General features: G+C 43.0%; 1 protein-coding gene across 1 annotated transcript in view; it reads left to right on the forward strand.

Moving 5' to 3' along the window:
- Window positions 1-22,657, forward strand: part of LIPC (lipase C, hepatic type) — a gene marked incomplete at its 3' end in the record, with an annotated part of 190,570 nt that overhangs the window by 166,193 nt on the left and 1,720 nt on the right. Inside the window, exons 6-8 of the mRNA XM_082253487.1 lie at window positions 11,973-12,090; window positions 20,389-20,622; window positions 20,968-21,210. Of these exons, the coding sequence (XP_082109613.1) occupies window positions 11,973-12,090; window positions 20,389-20,622; window positions 20,968-21,210 (595 nt within the window). The remainder of the gene's footprint in view (window positions 1-11,972; window positions 12,091-20,388; window positions 20,623-20,967; window positions 21,211-22,657) is intronic.

Raw genomic sequence — 22,657 nt, forward strand, 5'->3', positions numbered from 1 at the left:
CAGCAATGTAGTCGCAAAACAGCAAGGCAATCCTAGAGGTGTGGATGGGGTCTGTAGTTTGTGTATGTAAGCCGTGGCTCTGCGCTTCTGTAGAGCCCTGGCCAACATCCTACAACACTTGTTGCCATGCTCATAGTATTTATAAGTCAGGAAATGTAGCTGCCTATGGACCCACCTGTCTAAGACACGGAAAAAAAGGTCCCTAAGATTCGTAAGTGTTTGAAGATCTTCAGGTGCCCCATGATGCTTATATCAAAGTTCTGCCCTCTACAAAGCAGTCAATATCCTGTTAAAATCCACTTGCCTTTCTCTCTTGAGTTTGGTGCCTAAAAAAATAAGTTGACTCTTCACCACTGCCTTGGGTCCTTCCCATAATGCCCCCACACTCACTTCCTCAGAAGTGAGTTCTGCAAAATAATGAGTAAGGGTTTCAGTTACCTTAGCAACCACATTGGCATCATCAAGGTGGTTTTGTCTAGTCGCCAAGACCATTCCCTCTTCGATACTTGCGGAATTAGGAATGTAGCAGAAATTGGGGCATGGTCAGAAATAGTGATGGGCCCGATTGTAGAGGTTTACAATGATTCCAAGACATGATGGTCCACAAACAGGAGGTCAATTCGTGCGTAAACATCATGGACCTTAAAGTAGTAGCTGAAGTCTTTGTAGTTGGCGTGTAATGCCCTCCAGCTATCTACCTGCATTGTGTGCCCTCCAGCTATCTACCTGTATGGTGTGCCTGCATTGCTTTTTTGAAGTGTTTTAGAAATGCATAGGAATGGGTAGGTCGGTGATGTGATGTATCAAATAGGGGATCTGGGCTGATAATAGAATCACCCCCAACACTAGAATGCCCTCCTTGAAATATGCCAAGTGGTCGAGTTCTGAATGTGAGTTTATTCGCATCGGGCATATAGCATAGAGAAGGTGTATTTCTGATCAGCAATCCTATCATGTACCTGATCAGAGGCCGAGGTGCTAAGAGGGCTTCCCTTGATGCTAAGTGCAAGGCACCCCTGGAGGTGGAGACAGGGAATGCTGTGCCCAAAGGAACAGGGGTCACCAGCTGCGGTAAGCTCCGGTGAAGAAGTGACTGCTGTGGTAGTAAACACATAGTGCGTGCTGAAATGCAGGTTGCCTTGAAGGTGACTGGAGGAGGTAGCCAGGCGTGCGACAATAGCGAGGTCAAGGTCAAGCCAAGGGGTCAAACACAGTTCATCAAGCAGTAGAAGAGTCCGAAGGAGCAAGCCAGGGGTCATACACGGGAACAGCAGACTAGAGCAGAGTAGGTAAACAAGCCAGTGGTCGGAGCCAGGAGGAGAGACAAGACAGGTGAGACAAGCCGGGTTGGTATCAGGTAATCCAAGTAAACAGGAACACAGGAAGCAGGAAACAGGAAGCTAAAGATCATCCAGCAACTAATGGCTGGAGCATGCTGGTTTAAATAGGCCACTGGGCGTCGCTGCATTAGTGTGGGCGGAAGATCCAGCTCTCTTGTGGGAAGTTCCCTGACAAATAGTCTCTTTTACGAAGACATATCTACCCTGCAGGATCAGTGTAGTGTTCAAGGGGCTGAAGTGGACAGGACTTGTGAATTGCTATTGCTGTACCCTGCGATTTAGCAATAAGCAAGGAGCTGAGATACCAGTGAGTGAAGAGATGGGTGGGCAGTTTGGGCGTGGAGGTATGGGTAAAATGAGTTTCCTGTAAAAATAGTACCTGACCCCCAACCTTTTCAGCTCAAGCCATAATTTACTGCACTTATGTGGAAAGCAGAGAACTTGAAAGTTATAAGAAATTACCTTAAAGGTAGCCGTAATAAACAGATGTAGCTGGTGGGTAGCAAGTCGGTACCAGCGTGCTCGGTGTGAGGGTGTTTTTCAAAATGTGTCCTGAAAAAGATGGAAACAAATAGGTAAATCAATAAGAAACAAAAAATAGGCATAAAAGACATTTACATGTTAAGCCAGAGCAGATCCAGTATTGAAATCAACTGTAGGTCTGGTTTGGGAACCTCTCCAAAAGGGGAGAAGCCCCCAGACCGAGGCTTCACACCCCTCCAGGGGCATTCACCTTGGTAGGTGAGGCCTATGTGGGGAACGTAAACCAGTACAAAGGTCATGTGGGAGCTCGCACTCCACTCACACCTATTGAATAGCGTAGTATCAAACATGGGTGGCAAGAGTTTAGGTTAGAAGTCATACCCAGAGAATGTGGCAATATAAACAGGGCAGTACAAACCATTAAACAGGGGTAGCAGGTATGGGATCCCCTCCAGCGTGTGGGAAAGTTCTTGCCACATCCCTCGTATCTAGACTGGCTCCAGGAACATTCCTCTTAAGGGCTCAAAAAACTGAAACTAGGCACTCAGAACCAAAGGGTGAGCCAATTTAGGATGTGAGGAGATCAATAAAAAGGCTGTGATTAAGTTGGGTCAGTCCCTTGTAGAAGGAGTCTCAGGCATAGAGTCTGATGACTGTCGCTTTTGGACCGGGACTAATTCTGTGATTGCTCCGGTTGCCAAGGCTGCTGAAGAGGGGGCACTGGGATTTCTTGATTGCAGCCCCAATCAGGAAAGTCGGTCAGATCTAGGCGTAGCAAGGAGAGAAAGTGCGGAAGGTCCTTCCTTGGTTCTCAAGGTAACTTGTCGGCCATCTTTGGTGACCTGGAGGCAAAAGAGGAATCCCCATTTGTAGATAAATCCTGCAGTCTGGAGGGCTGCCAGTAGGAGGGCGTAATTCCCTGCATTGCATTAAAGTGTGTTGGAATAAGTCCCGGGAGAAGAATTCGTGAGCCTCATGAAAGTCATAGTATGGCCTCTTACGCATCCGTTGCATGATGCGATCGTTCAACGTGTACTTGTGGAGCTTGCTTATGACATCCCTAGGGCTTTCTGGGTATTCTAAGGGAGGGAGCAGTGTCCAGTCGGCCATATCAATCTCGATTGGGGTGGAGGAAGGTAGCTCCAGGATTGTACAAAATATTTCATACAGAGAAGGGATAATGTCTTTTGGTGTTGTGGCTTCAGGTAGGCTTCAGATGCGTATATTTGCCCATCTGCTACAATTTTCGAAATCATCTAGTTGACAGAGTAGGGCCTCGATTTTTTGATCATGTGCCACGCATTTGTCTTTTAAAAGGGAAACAGAAGGAAGGGCCTTCTCAAATTTCTGCTCCAGGGTCTCTATCCTGCCCCCCCAGCTGCGTAGTATCAGTTTCGCAGTCTGTTTTTTAAAAGAGTCCTGTGCAATTTTAGGTCTGGTTTAAGTTTGAATACTTTTTAAGGGTTATTTTCTGCCTCTGAGCCAGCTTTTTTCAACCAGGATGCCCAGGCAAAATGCCTATAAATTGTATACAAGCCAGCCTGCGTTTTTTGTTAAACAAAGTCACAGGTTTTCATTGTGCATCATTACAAAGTTCTAGCCGCCAGCATGCTAACAACCAATGAAGTCATAATTTGATAAGGAGGATGTCGAGCCCAAGCATAGCATCATTGTTTGCCCCTCTCCTGACCCTCTCCATCAGCACTGCAGTCACATTAGCTGAATGAGAGAGAGAGAAATTGAGGGAGTAGAGAAACATTGGAATACTAGTCAGTACTAGTGTGCAAACGTGTATTTGGAAGAATAAATCACCTTCAACAGTTAGTATTGAGTATGTAGCGCCAAAGGATAAATACAATAAATATAAGCAAAGTGTATATCTAATAAAATAATGTATCTGTGAATAAATAAATAAAAAAATATAAATATGTATCACAAAGGTGCAAGTGCTCTCAAATTCTGTGATATTAAAATGATCCGGGTGATAAAAAACGAATTCCGTGAATGATGAGAATACTTCTATAAATTAATAGTTAGTGTCACAATAAGTGCTCGTGCGAATAAATATATCTATTAATCACACATAAACATACACAAGTGGAAATTAAAATAGGTGCAAAAAGTCCATAAAAAGTGAGTAATTTCTTCTATGCTGTGCTGGTATCAAGTGACCAAGTGCTGGTACTTCAATATTATAAAGGGACTTGGTGCATTATTAGTAATGCTGGCCGCTCACCTCCTGGTTTGGCTCACAAATTATAGTGAGCCAAACCTGCTTTTTGCACACACAGGTGCTGATAAGTATGGATGGGTTGCTTCCTCCTGTCCTCCCTCTGGATAAAGGTGCTTTAGGTAGGATAAACTGGCCAGAATCGCAGTGTCACAGACACAGTGAAGGGGATAGGGTGGTCACCTTCTCACAATTCTCTCTCCAACGTCACAGTACGGTACATGTATAAAAGAAACACAGCGATTTAGTGCTCTCTGTAACAACTACTTTATCGGGGTAAAAATACAGCAAAACACTCACATGGACTGGCACTAAGCCAGTGCAGGCATGGACAGCGACATGGGTGCTACAGCGTGTGCAGGCTCATCCCCCGTACACGTTACTTCGAAACCACGACTTCTTCACAGTGTCCTGTGTGTGTGGAGGTTGCTGTATTGTATGTAAAATTATTAGTTTTGTTTTTTACATTTTAGAGTGGTGTCTCGAGATAATTTTAATAAAGTGCCTTAATTAAAAAAAGGTTAAGAAAAACTTCTCTGGACAAAGAATATTTTGTGGTGCTTTTTTCATTTGAAATTTTTATCTTGTCCGAGTTTGACTTGTTAAGGGGGGCAGAACATGGCTGGGCAGCAGGCAGGGAAGGAAAGATCTTGGCAACCACCCCCCCCCCCCCACAGGGAGGGACCAAATAGACTAGGCAGGCCAGGGTCGGTATTTCAGGCCGCTACCAGCTGAACTGAATAGAATACTGACTAGCAAGCAGCCAGTAACAGTGGGGAATTCATTTTATAGTGTTATAGATACTTTTTAATGATTTTTAATACATTTGTCCTTTTTCTTTTTCTTTTTACTGTGCATCTGATTATATTAAGTCACATTGTTGCTATACCTGGCCTTCAGAGCCAAGCTGCATGTTTATATTTTTTTCACTATAGTTGTGCACATATATATACTTGGTTGTGTTATTCCACTTTGTTATTGGAGTACTTCACTGTATAATATTTGATATATTTTTAATTATATACACATTTATATACACTTTTCATCAAATTTAGCGCAGCTATACTCTATTTAATTATAACCATGTGTTAAATCTATCTAATATCAATATTAAAAAGAGGTACCGTATTCTAGATTATCTGTTATTTATTTTAACTCAATCACAAGGTAAGATGAGTCATGGTTCAGAAATACGATAAATTATTATCTTATGAGCTTTTTTTGAGACTAGAAAGACAGATATATTTGATCTATAGTCTTAAGATATCAAGTCCACATACCTACATTTACTCCAAGAGTGAAAAACTCATCATTTAACTAACAAAGTCCTACTGTTTTGTATAAATAAAATCCAAGAAAGCATATTAAAACAAGAAAGCATATTAAGATATAAATAAAATAATGCTTAATAAAGTTAAAAAAAAGTAAGAAACATCTTTCTAGTTGTTATAGACATCATCATACGTTTTCTCTAAATTGCACCTGTGTACTGAGTATGGACAATAAACTATTTAGAGGGGAGACAGATAAGCGGAAGTTCCACTTTTGGGTGGAACTCTGCTTTAAAAGCTATGTTTGTGACATTACTACAAAAAATTGTATCAGATGAAAAAAAAAATAGTAGAAGGAATATACAGCCATGAAGGGATAAAAATTGATTTTTGTAAAATCTTACCGTAAAATCCTTTTCTCTTAAGCTCATTGACAGACGTAGTCCTCGTTGATTAATAACAACTCGGGTTATACTGCCCTCTACAGGAGTAGGACTAGACAGGAAAGAAAACGTTCTGGCCACACCCTAGGGGCAGTCCCAGAGGGTATATCCTCTCACTTCCTGCTACAGCAAATCAGTTATGTCACAAAGCAGTGTTTAGAGAATTTAACCCAACCCAACTCAAAAACAGAGGGGTGGGTACTACGTCTGTCAATGAGCTTAAGAGAAAAGGATTTTACGGTAAGATTTTACAAAAATCAATTTTTCTCTGTCGCTCATTGACAGACGTAGTCCTCGTTGATTAATAACAACTCGGGACGTCCCAAAGCAGTACCACAAATGAGGGGTGGGATAACAGAAATCAAAATCCAGAAGGCCCAACCGGAGCCAACCAGAAGCATCAAGGACTCATCGAGCAAAAAGATGAGACCTAAGTGAAAAACCCAACAAACCCTTGAGGTAGACCAACAGTCTCCTCAGATTGCGGCCTGCAGAACCTTGCGGCCAAAAGAGGCATCTGACGATGCCATCACATCAACTTTATAAAATGATGTAAAGGTATGAACCAACGATCAAGTCATCGCCTTGAAAACCTGGATCGCTGACGCCTGATGGCGGAAGACCCAGGAAACACTAGGCGCCCGAGTAGAGTGCGCCTTAACAGGGAACGGAGGATTCCGACCCTTAATAGAATAAGCCTGTACCACCGTCTGACTGGACCATCTAGATATGGTCGCGGCAGACACAGGCAACCCCCTTCTAGGGCTATCCGTGATCACAAAAAGTGAGTCCGTCTTACGAAACAAGTTCGTAGTAGTCAAGTGTACCCTGATTGTCTGAACCCCATCCAAGGAGTGTAATGCAAACTCCCAAGGATGGCTAGTCTTAGGACACGGGGAAGGTAACACAATATTTTTATTCAGATGAAAACTCTGAAAACCACTTTAGGAAGGAAGGATGGATTCGGAAGAAGAACCACCTTATCCCTATGAACCACCAGATATGGGGAACGACAAGATAATGCGGCCAGTTCTGACACCCTGCGTGCAGAAGTAATGGCCACCAAGAAGGCCACCTTCTGGGATAATGTAAGCAAGGGAATCTCCCTAATATCTTCAAAGAGAAGTTCCTGAAGAACCGACCACACTAAATTAAGATCCCAGGCGGTAAGGGTGCACGCACTGGCGGAGCCAGATGTCGCACCCCCTGGATGAAATTCCGCACCAAGGAATGATTAGCCAAAGGTTTCTGAAAGAAGATTGCTAACGCTGAAACCTGACCCTTGATAGTGCTCAAGGACAGTTTCTGCTCAATCCCTTGTTGCAGACAGACCAAGATTCGGGTCACCGAATAGGTATGTGGGGGAAATCCAAGAGATTCACACCACGCAATATAAGACTTCCATGTGCTGGAAGTCGCTTTCCTAACTTTAACTAGAGGTAGGAATAACTGAAGCTGACACTCCCTTGTCCTTCAGTACCTGGGTCTCAATGGCCAGGCCATTAAGCCAGCGATTGTAAAGCAAGATGGAAGATCGGTCCCTGAGACCGCAAATCCTCCCTGAGAGAAAGTCTCCAAGGCGCGTCCGCGACTAGCCTCACCAAGTCGGTGTACCAGGCTCGACAAGGTCAGTCCGGAATTTCCAGAATAACTGGAATTCCCTCCATCTCTATCCTGCGAAGAAGTTCCCGCAGTAACTTGAGAGGATGACGGGGCGATCAGCGTTTCTGCTGCGTCCGCTAGAGGATCGCGGGTGCGAGCTACAAACCTCCGCACCTTCCTGTTGAGCCAAGGTGCCAACAGATCCACATCCGGGGTGCCCCAATGAAGGGACAGCTAGTGAAAAACCTCTGGATGAAGAGGCCATACCCCTTGATCCAGAATCTGACGGCTGAAATAATCTGCCTGCCGATTTCCCACCCCCGGAGTGAACACTGCGGGGAGATCCGGAACAAACCGTTCCGTCCAACGAAAGATGCTAGTCGTTTCGATGGCCACCAGGACACTCTAAGTGCCCCTTTCTTGACATAAGTCACGACCGTGGCATTGTGCGATTGGATCCGAATCGGGCTGCTCTAGAGCTGCTCGGTCCAGTAAATCAGACAAAATCTGATCGCTCTCAGTTCCGATACCCTTATTGGTAATCTGGATACTATCGGAAGGAATGACTTCCCCTGGTTGAGCATCGGAGACTCCCTGGTCCGCTCGCTCAACCGGATCCGATTGTCCAGGGAATCGGAATTCTGATTCCATTAGAAAAGAATCTCCTTCAGGAGAATTCGGGTATGAGACTGGGTATACGGTACTGCCTCTAAGAAGGCCACCATCAGTCCCAGCCAATTGACGGACAGCAACATCCGAATCGTTGACTGAACCTTCTGGAGTTTCTCCGCAAGGAGAAACTCTCTTGCCCAGGATGTATCCAACATTAGGCCCAGATAGTTCAGTCTCCTGGTGGGAACCAGGGATGATCTTTGGGAAAGCGAAGAAAACGCTGATGTCCTGCGATGATGGGGATATAAAGATAGGCATCCTAAATGTCTATGGACGCCAGGAAATCCCCTTGAAGCAGGGAGGCCACCACTGTTCGGATGGACTCCATCTTTCCCCAAGTCCAGAAATTGGACGCACCCTGCCCTCTTTCCTGGGCATTGTGAACAGGTTCGAATAGAACCCCTGAAACCGTTCAATGTTAGAAGGGAAGAATCGCACCGGTGGAAGTGATGGAAAACTCGATCCTGTATCCTGACCGTATGACCTCGCGAACCCCTTAGTCCGGGGTTCTGGCAAGCCATGAATCCGGAAACCGGTGAAGCCATCCCCCACCCCAGAGATGGGTAGGGGCGCATCAGGCTGTATTCTTCAGGCTTGGCTGAGCCGGACTTTTTGTTTAGCCGACCAGCGCCCTTTGAAAACCCTCTGAAGAGGGTTTGGAGGGTTTCGCCTTATTGCCCGCCCTCGCGGAATGAACAAACTCTTTATGAGCAGAAAAGGAAGGTCCTCGTTAGTTACAAGGTCCTTTTATCCTAACAGTCTGTGGCAAGACCGTGCTCTTGCCCCTAGTGAGATCCTTTATAATCTCAACCAAACTAAATGGCAACCACTGGCCTAAGGGTTGACCCTATCAGCGGGATTCCGCTTCCACTTTTTCGATCCACCGGATCCCTAAAGGAACGCAGCGTCCTCCAACGGGATAACGGTGGCTTTATTTGGAAATTGGTGAGTCCACTACAGGTGGTACCGTCTATCCTTTTAAAGAGGGATTCCCTAGCCATGCGTTTGGAAATAGCAGGGGTTCGTTTCAAAACGACCCCATTTGGGTAAAGGAAAATCCTTCGCCCTTTTTGGTAGGCTAACAAGTACCAAAAAGGAATCTCAGTCTCAGCTACCTCTGCCGGTGTAACCTGAAGACTAAAGGATTCCCGGACGGACACAACTAGTGCATCCACCACACTTGTGCTATGGCGGAGGCAGAAACGTTCTCCTCACTGCTGAGGAGACATTACCTGAGACAACAGCCCCATAAGAGGGACCTGCAGCTGCATTGACCAGCTCTGAATCCGTATTTGAAGTATCAGATAAAAAATAGGGGTAGGCGGGGGTCGCTTCTTGACCCCCGTCCCTGACAGGCCACCTCCACCCGGGATACCAAAGACTCCAAAGCTGCCGAAAATGCATTAAAACAAGTGGGGTACTGGAGGGTCCTGCGGCCACCTTGAGGGGATCAGGTGGGGATACATATGCGGCAGGGTCAATGATTATACAAGACATTTGCCAGCGACAAAAAAAAAAAAATGACAAAGTAAAAAACTTTTTTTTTTTTTGTAATCCCCCAGCGCAACAGTGCCCCTCAGTGTTACCTGCCTTTTTGGACCCCACAGAGAGAGAGAGACCCCAAAGCTCATCCCTGATGCACAGAAGTTTTCTATCAGCCTGCTCAGTGCTGTCCTGTTACAGACAGGAAGTCTTTGGCCCTTTTTCCTGGGTAAAGGAGGCGGCTCCGCCCCTTAACACGCCTTCCGGCGCCTCCCCCTGGCTCCACGAGGTGTTTGGTCACCTCAAACATGGCCGCCCCCATGCTGGAGACACGAGGCTACGCCAATATGGCGGCCTCGTGTGATCTGCAAGACAATGGCGGCGGCCTGTTAGGATAGCGGCGGCTAGCAGCTGCCTGCGGGATGCTGTATTCGGCCTAGCGGCCTGCGGGAGTGCATCGGCCCCACAAACTTCACCCTGGATGGCGATAAGCCTGGCCGACGGTACAGGACCCTGGCGGGCCGCATGCGGTCCGTGGGTCGTCGGGAGATGCCACAAAACAGTGCTGTGCAGCCCGTGGAAGCTGGAGAAATGGCGATCTGGACTGCAGTATTCAGGCATAGGCATCAGCCTGTGTACCTCTGACAGGTAGGATACCTCTTACTTCAATAGTAACACCCCTTTTAGTGCTGCCACTGACTTCAGTCATCCTTACAGACTTACAATGACTTTAGATCGTCAGCTCCCAAACCAAGCCTCCTGGTTATTTTTCACAAAAATCACACTCAAATTGGGGGATCTGTGACTTATTATAGGATAGAGGGGAGATCCATCCTACCATCCCAGAGAGGGGCCCGCGTCCACCACAAACCCGACAGGGGGAGAGGGGGAACATACTACTCACCATACCGGAACCAGGCGGGCGCCAACTCCTGACAGAACCCCTCTCCACCGGGGTGGGGGGGCTGTCGACCAATATGGATGCCGTGACTCTGTTGGTCATTGGCGTCCAGGCGAGACGTTTAACTCGCAGGGTCAGTCCCTGTCCAGTGGGACTATGTCGCGGCCGACCCAGCGCGGAGCTATGGCCTGCACGCGCTCGTAGGCTGAACTGGGGTGACCACTGGATCTCAACATCCAGCCCGTCGCCCAGTTCCAGCTTACTTGCTTGAAGATCTCACAGGAAACTGGAGAAAAGTATTTTCTAAGTCTAAATCTTTCTAAGAAAAAAATCCTGCCAGGACCGAAGATCCTAGCAAGGCATCTAGGTCCTTACTCCTAACTAGACAGAAAAAAACTGATTTGCTGTAGCAGGAAGTGAGAGGATATACCCTCTGGGACTGCCCCTAGGGTGTGGCCAGAACGTTTTCTTTCCTGTCTAGTCCTACTCCTGTAGAGGGCAGTATAACCCGAGTTGTTATTAATCAACGAGGACTACGTCTGTCAATGAGCGACAGAGAAATTGCTTTTAGCTTTGGATCCTTCAATTGGTAAAAATAGGCTCCAGAAAAGGTATTGATTTGGTTATAAAGCTGCTACATACAGAAGCAAATTAGATTTTCGCTCTCTATTCAAAAACTCCAAATGGTTAAATGAGGGATTTATTTATCTTCTGTTTGTATACACAGTATAAGTAAAGATTATATATCTGTAGAAATGTAAGTGCTTATAAATATAAAAATTATTTTTCTGGGGGGAAGCTTCTAATATGATATTATATTGAAATGAATTATTGAGAAACAGTGGAGGCTTGTCCATAGAGGTTCCTGGGGCAGTGTCCCACCAGCTTTGTTGCAAAAGAAAATAAAAAATAATAAGTAAACAAATAAAAAAATAAAAAAAAACTATACTTAATTTTCCTTTTGAGTTTCTCTCTAGCTGTACCTGTGCTGCTTTTGCTATTTGCTAGTAGATTAGAAAAACATGTCTAATCTGCCTAGCAACAGGACATAAAAATATATATGAATAAAAATTAATAGTAAGGACCTAACAACTATTAATTTGCATTCATATATATTTTTAATACATGTTTTCTTTTTCTTTTTACTGTGCATCTGATTATATTAAGTCACATGGTTGCTATACCTGGCCTTCAGAGCCAAGCTGCATGTTTATATTTTTTTCACTATAGTTGTGCACATATATATTCTTGGTTGTGTTATTCCACTTTGTTATTGGAGTACTTCACTGTATAATATTTGATATATTTTTAATTATATACACCTTTATATACAATTTTCATCAAATTTAGCGCAGCTATACTCTATTTAATTTATCTAGGTGTTTCCCACTTCTAGCTGCAGCTTTATCTTTCTTTTTGGGTGTTTTAGCACGGTTATTTTTAGAACTACATGGTCATAATTACAATTATTATTTTGCTTCAATATTATACATAATTCTGTCCTCATCCTGCTGCTGTCTTAGATCTGTAATTCATGATGTTTTCTAGTCATCTGTTCAGTTTCCAAGAAGTAATGTTCACTTGATTGGGTACAGCCTTGGAGCTCATGTTTCAGGATTTGCTGGTAGTTATATGAATGGATCGAACACCATTGGAAGAATTACAGGTAATTTCTAATTATTTACAACACTGCATAACACAAAGCATCACAGTACCAAACTGATTACTACTACCTCCGGTCATTTTTGTTGCTGTGTGTGATAAATAGTATACTGTAAATTTCAGATTATCACATTACAAAGGCATTTTGGTTTTAAAATAGGGAAAGTAAGCTTGTACCTTAAAAAAAAAAAATGTTAAACTAACCCCCACGGGACTGTAAACACCATTAGATGTCGGATTGTACCTACTTCCATATAGCCAACCTTTAGAAAATCCCATTACTTTTTGAGTAGGGGCATAATATACACTAGCCTTACTCACACATACAACAGTACTCAGCCATTCATTGTCATTCAGAGTACTGTCAGGGGGAGGGAATGTCAAAGCCTTTCAGAAAGTCAGAACTTGCAAAGGGGCTTCTTCAGAACAGAGAATGGAGGGGTTGGCACATTCTTCTGCATACTGTTTTTTGGGGTTATCTTTGCTTTAAGACTTGAAATACACATGCTTGTGGTGCACCACTATTGCAAAGTCTACATTTTAAAGTATAAATAAAGACAAAACTATTTTATTTAGATTTAAATAGAGTGGCGAGGGTTTAGAGCCACTGTAAGGTTTTTATGCTCCCTGGGCCCCTGATAGGAAAATTCACTTTCACTCATTTTCCTCATCACCATTATCACTGGGAATGAAAATGAAAATAAATTTACACTTGCCACCAGAAAAGGAATAGAGAAGAAATCTTCAAATGTGACACATGTTCCCATGACAACTGCCTTAAAGGGGGTTTCCCTCTCTTCAGAAAGATATCTCCTTACTTCCTGTTGAGTCTACAGGACAAGCAGTGAAGGGAAAATCTCCCTAATTTAACACAGTTGCCCAAATAATTGATGGGGGTTTTAGCCCTTCCTCTAATTTATTTAAAATGAAAAGAAAAAAAAGGATTGGCTTTAGATATACTTCCAGAAAAAAAAAAAAAAATATATATATATATATATATTTTTTTATTTATTTTACAATTAACCACTTTAGTACCACACTATAACTGAAAGACGGCTACAGCGCGGTCGTCTAGTTCTGGGAGGGCATCCATGGATGTCCTCCCAGAACCCCTCCCCCTGCACGCCCCCTGGGGGCATGCATCGGGGGCACTCTGTGACTGATCACAGATGGGGGTAAAGGGCCAATCACAGCGAACCTTTACCATGTGCTCAGCTGTGTCCAATCACAGCTGATCACATGTAAACAGACTTGCCAGTTATCAGCAGCCCTTTCCTCATGCACTGTGCCCGTGTGAGGAAAGGAGAGCCAATAACTGGCAAGGCTGTCAGCATATTATTTACATGGATAATCAGGGCACTGATATTCAGAGCCTTGATTACCCATGCAGCCCCTTCAGTGCCAAACAGCGCCCATCAGTGCAGCTTAACAGTGCCACCTTAGCAGTGCAGCCTTGTCAGTGCCAATTAGTACCCATCAGTGCAGTTTATCAGTGCCCTTCAGTGCTGCTTCATCAGTGCCCATCAGTACCTATCAGTGCAGCCACATCAGTGAAGCCTATCAGAGCAGCCTCATGCACACATATCACAGGAAAAAAAACTACTTATTTGCAAAATTTTATAACAGAAACTAAGAAAAACGTTTGAATTTTTTCCAAGTTTTCAGATTCTTTTTGTTTGTTTAGCAAAAAATAAAAAGAACAGTGGTGATTTATACCACCAAAATAAGACACTCTCCGTCTAAAAAAAAACTATAAAAATTTCATTAGAGTTCAGTGTTGCATGACCACACAATTGTCATTCAAAGTATGACAGCACTTAAAGGTGAAAATTGGCCTGGGCAGGAAGTGGATGAAAGTGCTTGGTATTGAAAGGTTTAGATATGGCACCCAAACTTCACTACAAAATGCTAGTTTTTAGCATTACCTGTTCACTTATTAAAACAGTATTTTTCACAGAATTCATTTAGCGCACTAAACAGCCATCTTCAAAGGTACATGTACATAAGTATCAAGTTTACAAAAAGTATACAAGAATACACACCACACAAAAAATATTGTCAACCAGGTATCTGGCACTGCAAAAGTTTTTCGAAATATATAATCTTTTTTGATGATGATGCCATATTAATGAACATGGTAAAAGAATAGGACATTAAGGATAGGAAAGAAACTGCAGTTGCACGTAAGATACATATGTGGATGCTGTGCTACAGATGTCTATATGGGGCTGTATGAGACTATACATATCGGAATTGCACTCAAAGTCTTCACTGTCAGCAGTAAGCCTTCTTTCTACTAATTATGACTGGTGTTGAAGCTCAAATTTCTCGGGATACAGAATAGTGATGTAAATTCTGGACCCTTGCACTGTTTCTCTAGTGAACTAGCAAGAGAATATATAGAGGGGCCAATGCAAGGTAGAAATCTTACTAAATAGCACTGCCTGTGGGCAATCTAATGATAGAAAGAGAAATTTGTACATGAGTTCCAATATGACACTATATGACACTGCAGCACCTATTATTAATTCTGGCCTGATGCTAAATATAGTAGTTGAGTTCTGTTCTCACAATTCTCCAATCATTCTGATGGACTCATTCATTGTCAAATTATCTGTGCTAGGTTCAACATGAAGCAGGTACCAAAAATGATGACCACATGTCTAGCTGAGGATAGGTAGCAGTTCCAGTGTCTATAGCTAACAGACATCCTAGGAATCCATGCAACACTAGTTTAGCTTTTAAAGAGCATATAGTATTTTATTTGATAGGTAGTATTGACATGGGGTTTCTAAAGCAATATAGTGAGTAAAGGGCAAAATTAAAGCTAATTTTCAATTTAATAACTTATTTGTTTCTTTTCCATTCCACTCACCTCTAGTTTAGCAATAAATTTAAAAAAATCAAACTAAAAAACCCTAATACTTACCGAAAACACCAGTTGTGTAATATACTGGTAGTCAAAATACCAGGCATCTTTCTTCTAGTTTGTAGTGTGGGAGGGTTCTTCTTGCGGTAGCCATGCCACTTCCTGCTGAAGTGAATGCTACCCATTGGCTGCCAGAAGTGTCTATCAAAGGGTCCTCACAGGGTCTTCAAGTTTCGAATTACGGCTTTCCAGTATTGGAGGAGGCACCTTGGATCATCAAGTAACAGCAGACTTAGGTAAGGCTAGGTTCACACTTCTGCAATGCAATCCGATCTCAAAGTGATCCAATTACAGTGCAACTTTGTTGCAACTTGTTTGTGTTTTTGGATGGGGCCTGCATATTCTATTGCAGTGTTTCTCAACTCCGGTCGTCAGGGCACACTAACAGGCCAGGTTTGCAAGAAAACTGAAATACACCACAGGTGATATCATTTGCTGCTCAGTGATTGCAGTATTCTAGTCTCCATCTCCCCAAGGTAATACTTAACCCTCCTCTTATGTTAGAATTCCGTTACTATCCATGATGTTTAGGGTCAGTTTGGACCCGTGTTTTAAATCAGCCATAAAATACCCTCTGAATAATTATTTATCATCAAATTTGTTTCTTACCTCTTGGTTACCTTGTTAGGCTTCTTTATCCTTGAAAAGATTGGTTTTAATATTTTTGGTGTGACCCCTAGACCTTTCTTTTGATAGCATACCTCTCATTTTCAAATTTAAAAAAATGGTAAAATAAAGTCAGCAACTCTGAAATGAATTTGTCCTATGTTTCTTCACTTTATTTAGAGAAGCAGACAAGCAGGAAAAGAGATAGGCCCCTCCCTAACTACAGCTCACAGGGTTGAGAGGGGATTGGCTGTCACTGTTACTAAGCAGAGAGAGTGTTTATGATTTCAGTTTTGGCACTTATTAGTGTCCTAAAATCCTATATTATAACTGGGTCAGAATTGACCCTAACACCATGAACGTCTTAATTTTCACCACAGTATTTTATAATTTAGTGAAAATGATTCTTTTTCTATTACATTGTTTAAATAGAGGTTCCTGACAAAGTAAAAAAATCTTGATGCAATAAACAAATTTATGTGATACTTATAGACATTCAAAACCTGAAAACGGGTCAGTTCTGACCCTAACACAAGAGGAGGGTTAAAATTTGGCCTGTTAGTCCCGGTTCACACTAGGGCGACCTGTGAGGCGACCTGGTCGCCTCACAGGTCGCCGCAGGTCGCCTCCCATAGGGAAGCTGCGGACCCGTTCTAATAGGAGCGATACAAGTCGCTCCGACCTAGAAAAAGGGTCCGGAGCTTCTTTGGGGCAACCAGGAGGCGACCGCCATAGACTTCAATGTTATGAAGTCCGTGGCGGCCACTCCGAGGTCGCGGCGCGCTGCTCGCACCGCGACCTCGGAGGTCGCGGTGCGAAGTAGCGTCGCCCCTATGTGAACTGGGCCTTAGTGTGCCCTGAGGACCAGAGTTGAGAAACACTGTTCTATGGGGTCAAATAGTACTGTAAATCACATCAAAGTATTACAGGAACCTTTTCCAAAATTACACTGCATAGTAGACACATTGATGTAAACAGGCACCACTGAAAACTATATGATTCCCCTTGTCGTGTGATTTTGTGCGGCTGAAATCGCATCTGATATTGCAATAGTATGAACCAGACCTTCATTTTTTTTTTGGTTACTGAATAGCTAGAAGCAGGTTGGAACTGTAGAGACATTGGGAATTTTATTTTCCCGTAGCTGGGCTTTAACTCACTCTAGTCCTGGAAAAGCTAAAGTCTTCTCTGGAATTAATGATTTACAAAAAGAACAACATCAGATTCACATTAATCCTATAATGTGTAGGGGAAAATTAAAAAATTTGTGTTATTATAACTCTGCATTCATTTTTAATTAAAGGAAGAATTTGATTTATTTTAGATCATTTTACATTTAGACAATGTTTCCTATTAATGATTGCACTGGATTAGTACATGCAAGCTGCAACTAATCTCCATAAACATAACATTACCAATCGAACAATATCCTAATTTTCTTTCATAGATGACTGCCTTAGAGCATCCTATATAGTATATGTTAAATGGTCTGAAAACTAATTGAACACATGTCTATTTTTCTGCAATAAATTTAATTAGTTATGCTTTTACTGGTGCTAAAAGTGGGAAAGCGTTTAAAAAAGGCAGTTGTAGTTAGTTCTATATATAAAGGGCTTATTCATTAAGTTACATTTGCAGTAATTGCAGTACAATGAATAGTTGGCTGCTATAAGTTACTCTTTTAACTCTACCAACCATTTTTTCTCAAACTCCCTAAGAGGGGAGTTCTGCTCACTTTGTAGCGCTTTCCTTCAACTTTTTGTTGTATCTATGGGAAAGGAAGCAAAGAAAAATCTCCCCAGTGGGGCCCAGATAGCAAGCAATATAATGACAGGCGTTTCAACCTTTCTGTACTCTATCAAAAATAAAAGCACATGTTTAATCTGTACATATGCTTTGAAGCGGTTGTAAACCGCGCTGACATCTTCTCCCGTCCTTTCTTTTGGGATCGCGGGCTCCGGCGCTGTGAGCAGCCAGAGCCACGATGATGTCACTCCCACGCATGCGTGCGGGAGCGCTCAGTTCCAGCAAGAAGCTCTGAAGTTCCGGCACGGTACAACACACCTTCAGAGCTCATGATGTCAGCGGCTACATGAAGGGTGAATATCTTCTAAACTGTGCAGGTTTAGGAGATATTCATTTTACCTACAGGTAAGCCTTAACATAGGCTTACCTGTAGGTAAATATGGGAAAGCGGGGCATACAACCGCTTTAGGTAGGTCCAACAGAGATGGAAAGGATTCGCAAAATAAAGTGCTCTAGGAAACCGGGCATGTCAATGTCTTTGGTTCCAAGTAGCACTAAGTTGTAACTTCGACTAACCTGCTTTGTCCTGTAGTGAAGTAGAGGTCGTACAGCTGCCCATTCATGTGGTAACAAATATTGCATGGATTAAAAAGCAGCCAGCACCAGAGTATATATATATATATATATATATATATATATATATATATATATATATATACTGTATATATATATATATATATATATATATATATATATATATATATATATATATATATATATATATAGTATATAACATTAGAGAAGATTAACATTGTAACCACTGCACAAACCGCCGTAGGCGCGCATCGGTCACAGGCAGGGAGCTAGGGGGCGAGTGTGCGCTGCCGGTGGCAAGCTCCCACCCCACTCGTCAGCAGAGAAGCCGTTGCACAGGGGAGGTGGCTCCGATTGCCGCCTGACACGCGCGATTGTTCCTCGCTGAGAGAGAAGGACGGTCAGCTGTTGTAAACACAGCTGACCGTTCTTCTCCCTGGAATCATCATAGAGCCCCTGTGATCCTTCTATATAGGATCACAGGTCTCTATGATCATTTCACAAGCCAGGTCCCCCCACCCACAGTTAGAAACACGCCCTTAGGGTCAGATTTTACCCCTTGATCACCCACACTGTTAACCCCTTCCCTGCCAGTGTCATTATTACAGTAACAGTGCATATTTTTAGCACTGATTACTGTAGTAATGTCACTGGTCCCCCCCAAAAGTGTTAAAAATGTCAGTCAGGGGTCCGATCTGTCCACCGCAATGTCGAAGATCGCCGCCATTACTAGTAAAAAAAAAAACAATAAAAATGACAAATCTTTACCGTAGTTAGTAGACGCAATAACTTTTGCGCAAACCAATCAATCAGGGTTTTTTTTAACAAAAATATGTAGCATAAAACAAATTGGCCTAAGATGTTAAGAAATTTAGATTTTTTTTTTTTTTTTTGAGAATGTTATATAGCAGAAGGTGAAAAATATTGGGTTTTTTTTCAGAACTGTCACTATTTTTTTGTTTATAGCGCAAAAAATAAAAATCGCACAGTTGATACCACCAAAAGAAAGCTCTATTTGTGGGGAAAAAAAGGACATAAATTTTATTTGGGTACAGTGTCGCACGACCGTGCAATTATCCAATAAAGTAACACAGTGCCGAATCGCAAAATATGGCCTAGTCATTAACCACTTGCCGACCGCCGCACGACTATCTACGTCGGCGGTCAGCCCCTCACAGGCAAAGTGACGTAGGGCTACGTCACTAGCTTGTGAGGGTCTAGGGAGCGAGCGCGCGCCCCCGGAGGCGCGCTCCCGCTCCCGAGTGGTCACGGACCCCCCCGCGCGTGTGACCGGCGGACCCGATGTCCGCCGGCCACTCTGCGATCGGCGGGGGAGAGGGAGAAAGTCAGGCAGCTTGTGTAAACAAGCTGCCTGTCATTCTCCTCGCTGTATGAGAGCTGATCATCTGGATCTACTATGTAGATCCGTTGATCACTCTGCATACAGCTGAAGCCCCAGCCAATCACAGTTAGAATCACGCCCCTAGGGACACACACAGCCCCTCCCTCTTAAATAAAGTTAACCCCTTCACTACCAGTGTATTTTTACAGTAACAGTGCATATGTATAGCACTGATTACTGTAGAAATGTCACTGGTAACCCCAAAAGTGTCAAAAATGTCAGTCAAGGGTCCGATCTGTCCGCCGCAATGTCGCAGTACCGCAAAAAAAATCGCAGATCGCCGCCATTACGCGTTAAAAAAAAACAACAAAAATGACAAAAATCTTTCCCTTAGTTAGTAAACGCAATAACTTTTGCGCAAACCAATCAAAATACGCTTTTTGCGATTTTTTTTACCAAACATAGGTAGCATAAAACAAATTGGCCGAAAATTTTTAAAAATTTAGATTTTTACATTTTTTTTGGGGGGAATTTCATATAAAAAAAAGGGAAAAATATTGCTATTTTTGCAAAATGGACGCTCTTTTTTTGTTTATAGCGCGTGATCAAAAAATCGCACAGGTGATCAAATACCACCAAAAGAAAGCTCTGTTTGTGGGAAAAAAAGGACGCCAAATTCGTTTAGGTACAGCGTCGCACGACCGCGCAATTCTCCGTTAAAGTCACGCAGTGCCGAATCGCAAAATACCCCCTGGTCGGAATGGGGGTAAAATCTTCCGGGGCTTAAGTGGTTAAAGGGGCAAAATCCTTCCGGTCTAGAAGTGGTTAATAAATGTTTTTTGTTTTATAGTTTTTATAAATATGTTGTATACAAAATGTACTTGAAGGTGTCTGTTGTATTCAAACTGGTTGCATGGGGCACAGATACCTTTATTATCCAGATGTTCTAAATCTTCGATGCATCATACAAAGCAACACTTACTAAACATGTTTCTTTATATTCTGTTAGAGCTGTTATGATTGGTTAAGTGTATTTGCATGTCATGTGCAGGTAAATAAACACAGTGCATGTTCATATTTTGTAGGACTTGATCCAGCCGGCCCTTTATTTGAAGGAATGTCTGTAACAGATCGCTTGTCTCCAGATGATGCAACCCTTGTTGATGTCATCCATACAAACACACAACAGCATATAGGATTAAGTGTTGGTATTAACCAACCAGTTGGCCACTATGATTTTTATCCCAATGGAGGCAACATACAGCCTGGCTGCCAGTTCAGAGACATATACAACCATTTAGTGGAGTATGGTGTCCTTGGTAAGAAACTAAATTTGCAGTCTTTTACAATATGAAGTATAGTGTGATGGTTACAACAGCACTGCTCACTAATTATTAAGGTATTTCCCAATTGAATGCCACTATTTGATGTTTTCCAGCAAAATCTGCATGGTACATAACAGCAGAACCCATTTCTTCAGTAAGCTTCAGCATGTGTTTTACTGGATCAAATGTCATACATCTGGTTCCCCATGATAAAATGTATCTGATGAAGCCTAAATATAGAGGCCAGATCTGTACCAAGTGCCAGGGGTTCCTTGTGTGCTGAAAGAATTACCCATGATCATGACCAATTTGTTCCTTTTTTTTTTTCTTTATCATAAGGATTCTCTGAGTCAGTCAAGTGTGCTCATGAGAGATCAGTCAACCTATTCATAGATTCCATAAAGAATGAAGACAAGAACAGTGTGGCATACGAGTGTAAAGATTATGATACCTTTGAGAAGGGCATGTGCTTAAACTGTCAGCGACATGGCTGTGTTGCCTTGGGATACAATCTTATTTCAAAGAAAATGTACCCTGGACGTAGACTCTTTCTGAAGACACGATCACAAATGCCATACAAAGGTAAGTGGAGCAAAAAAACGGTTAATACAACATGAACATCAACCAGCCAGCAGACCATCTGACCCAAAGGGACCCCCTGTGTGTGAAATTCTACAAACCTGAATAGAGACATAAAATCCTTCATATACTTGTAATTATAAAAAAATTATTCATTCACAGAAATATACTATAACTCTATGTTTTATAACAAGGCTTGTATTATATTTGTTATGCTGTGCAGAGGAATAGTGTGGATCTTTTAAATGATTTGTGCTTTTGGTCTTACTTTGTTACAAACAACCAGGGCCGTTGATGGGGAAGGACCACTGGTCCTCTTGTGGGGGGCCCGAGCACACAGGAGGGGCCACACAGGGAGGGGGATTTGTGATGAACAACATTTTCAGAAATCTTCCTCCAGCAGCTGAACTATCACCCTCTCCCTGCTGCCAGATTTTATTTGCAGAGAAAGAAACAGTGGTTATTCACTAATCCCCCTCCCTGTGTGGGCCCCCTCCCAGCCCTGGCTCTAATGTTAGCTCTGCTCCAGAGTTTGCTATCTCTGTAACTTTATTTCTTTCCCTGCAGTTCTTCCTATACTCCTTGTCCCAGCCTGTATATTTTTTTAATCTCTCTCCCCCATTGCTCTGTCTTCCTGACACAGTCACAGCTGATCGGCTGCATTCCCATGGGGTGAAGAATTTACTGTTACAACGGTTCCATAGTTGCCTGTTATTTTGTCCCAGTGCAGTTCAGTATATTTTATGTAGCTGGGCTTCCCACTCCTCTCCCCCACACTGCTTTCTGACCTATGCAAATTTGCTTCTTCTCCTCTACACTGTCAGTTCCCTCTGCATCCATGTATCAGCTCCTTTTATTTAACCATTTACTAACTGATCTGGCAGTAGTAAACTCCATTTTTTATTTTGTATCTACAGGTAAGCCTATAATAGGGCTTACCTGTAGGTTCTGTGAACATCTCCTAAACGTAGCATCCGGTGATAACACCTGCGCATGTGCACTGCGCTCTCAATGGATGACATACCATCCATTGAGAAAGCTGTGCTGTGACCATGACACCTGCACACATGCATGTGAGTTACATCATCGCAGTTTGGCCAAATGACTGGAACCCAAGAAACCAGAGAGAAGACCAGACGAAGATGGAATCCCTTTTAGTAGTGACAGCACACCGCTGGAGAGATCTGTTTTTTTAGGTTAGAAAAATATAATTAAGTGCTCATTCACACAGGTACTCTGGCAGTGTGAAGGAGGGGTTTGGGCTGGGGCCACCTGTCATTATATGGGGATGCAGCGCCTGTACGAACACAGCGGCAGGCCCTACTTGGACAGGTGTGCAGGTGAGTGGCCCCCAAATACAAACTGTCTGTGTTTGGGGTGTACACCTGCATCCCTACGCCTGTCAAATTAGGACCTGCAGCTGTATTTGTACAGCTCCAGGTGGCTCAAG

The sequence above is a fragment of the Pelophylax lessonae genome (assembly GCF_965119305.1).
Source record: "Pelophylax lessonae genome assembly, chromosome: 4".
Taxonomy (NCBI): Eukaryota; Metazoa; Chordata; class Amphibia; order Anura; family Ranidae; genus Pelophylax; species Pelophylax lessonae.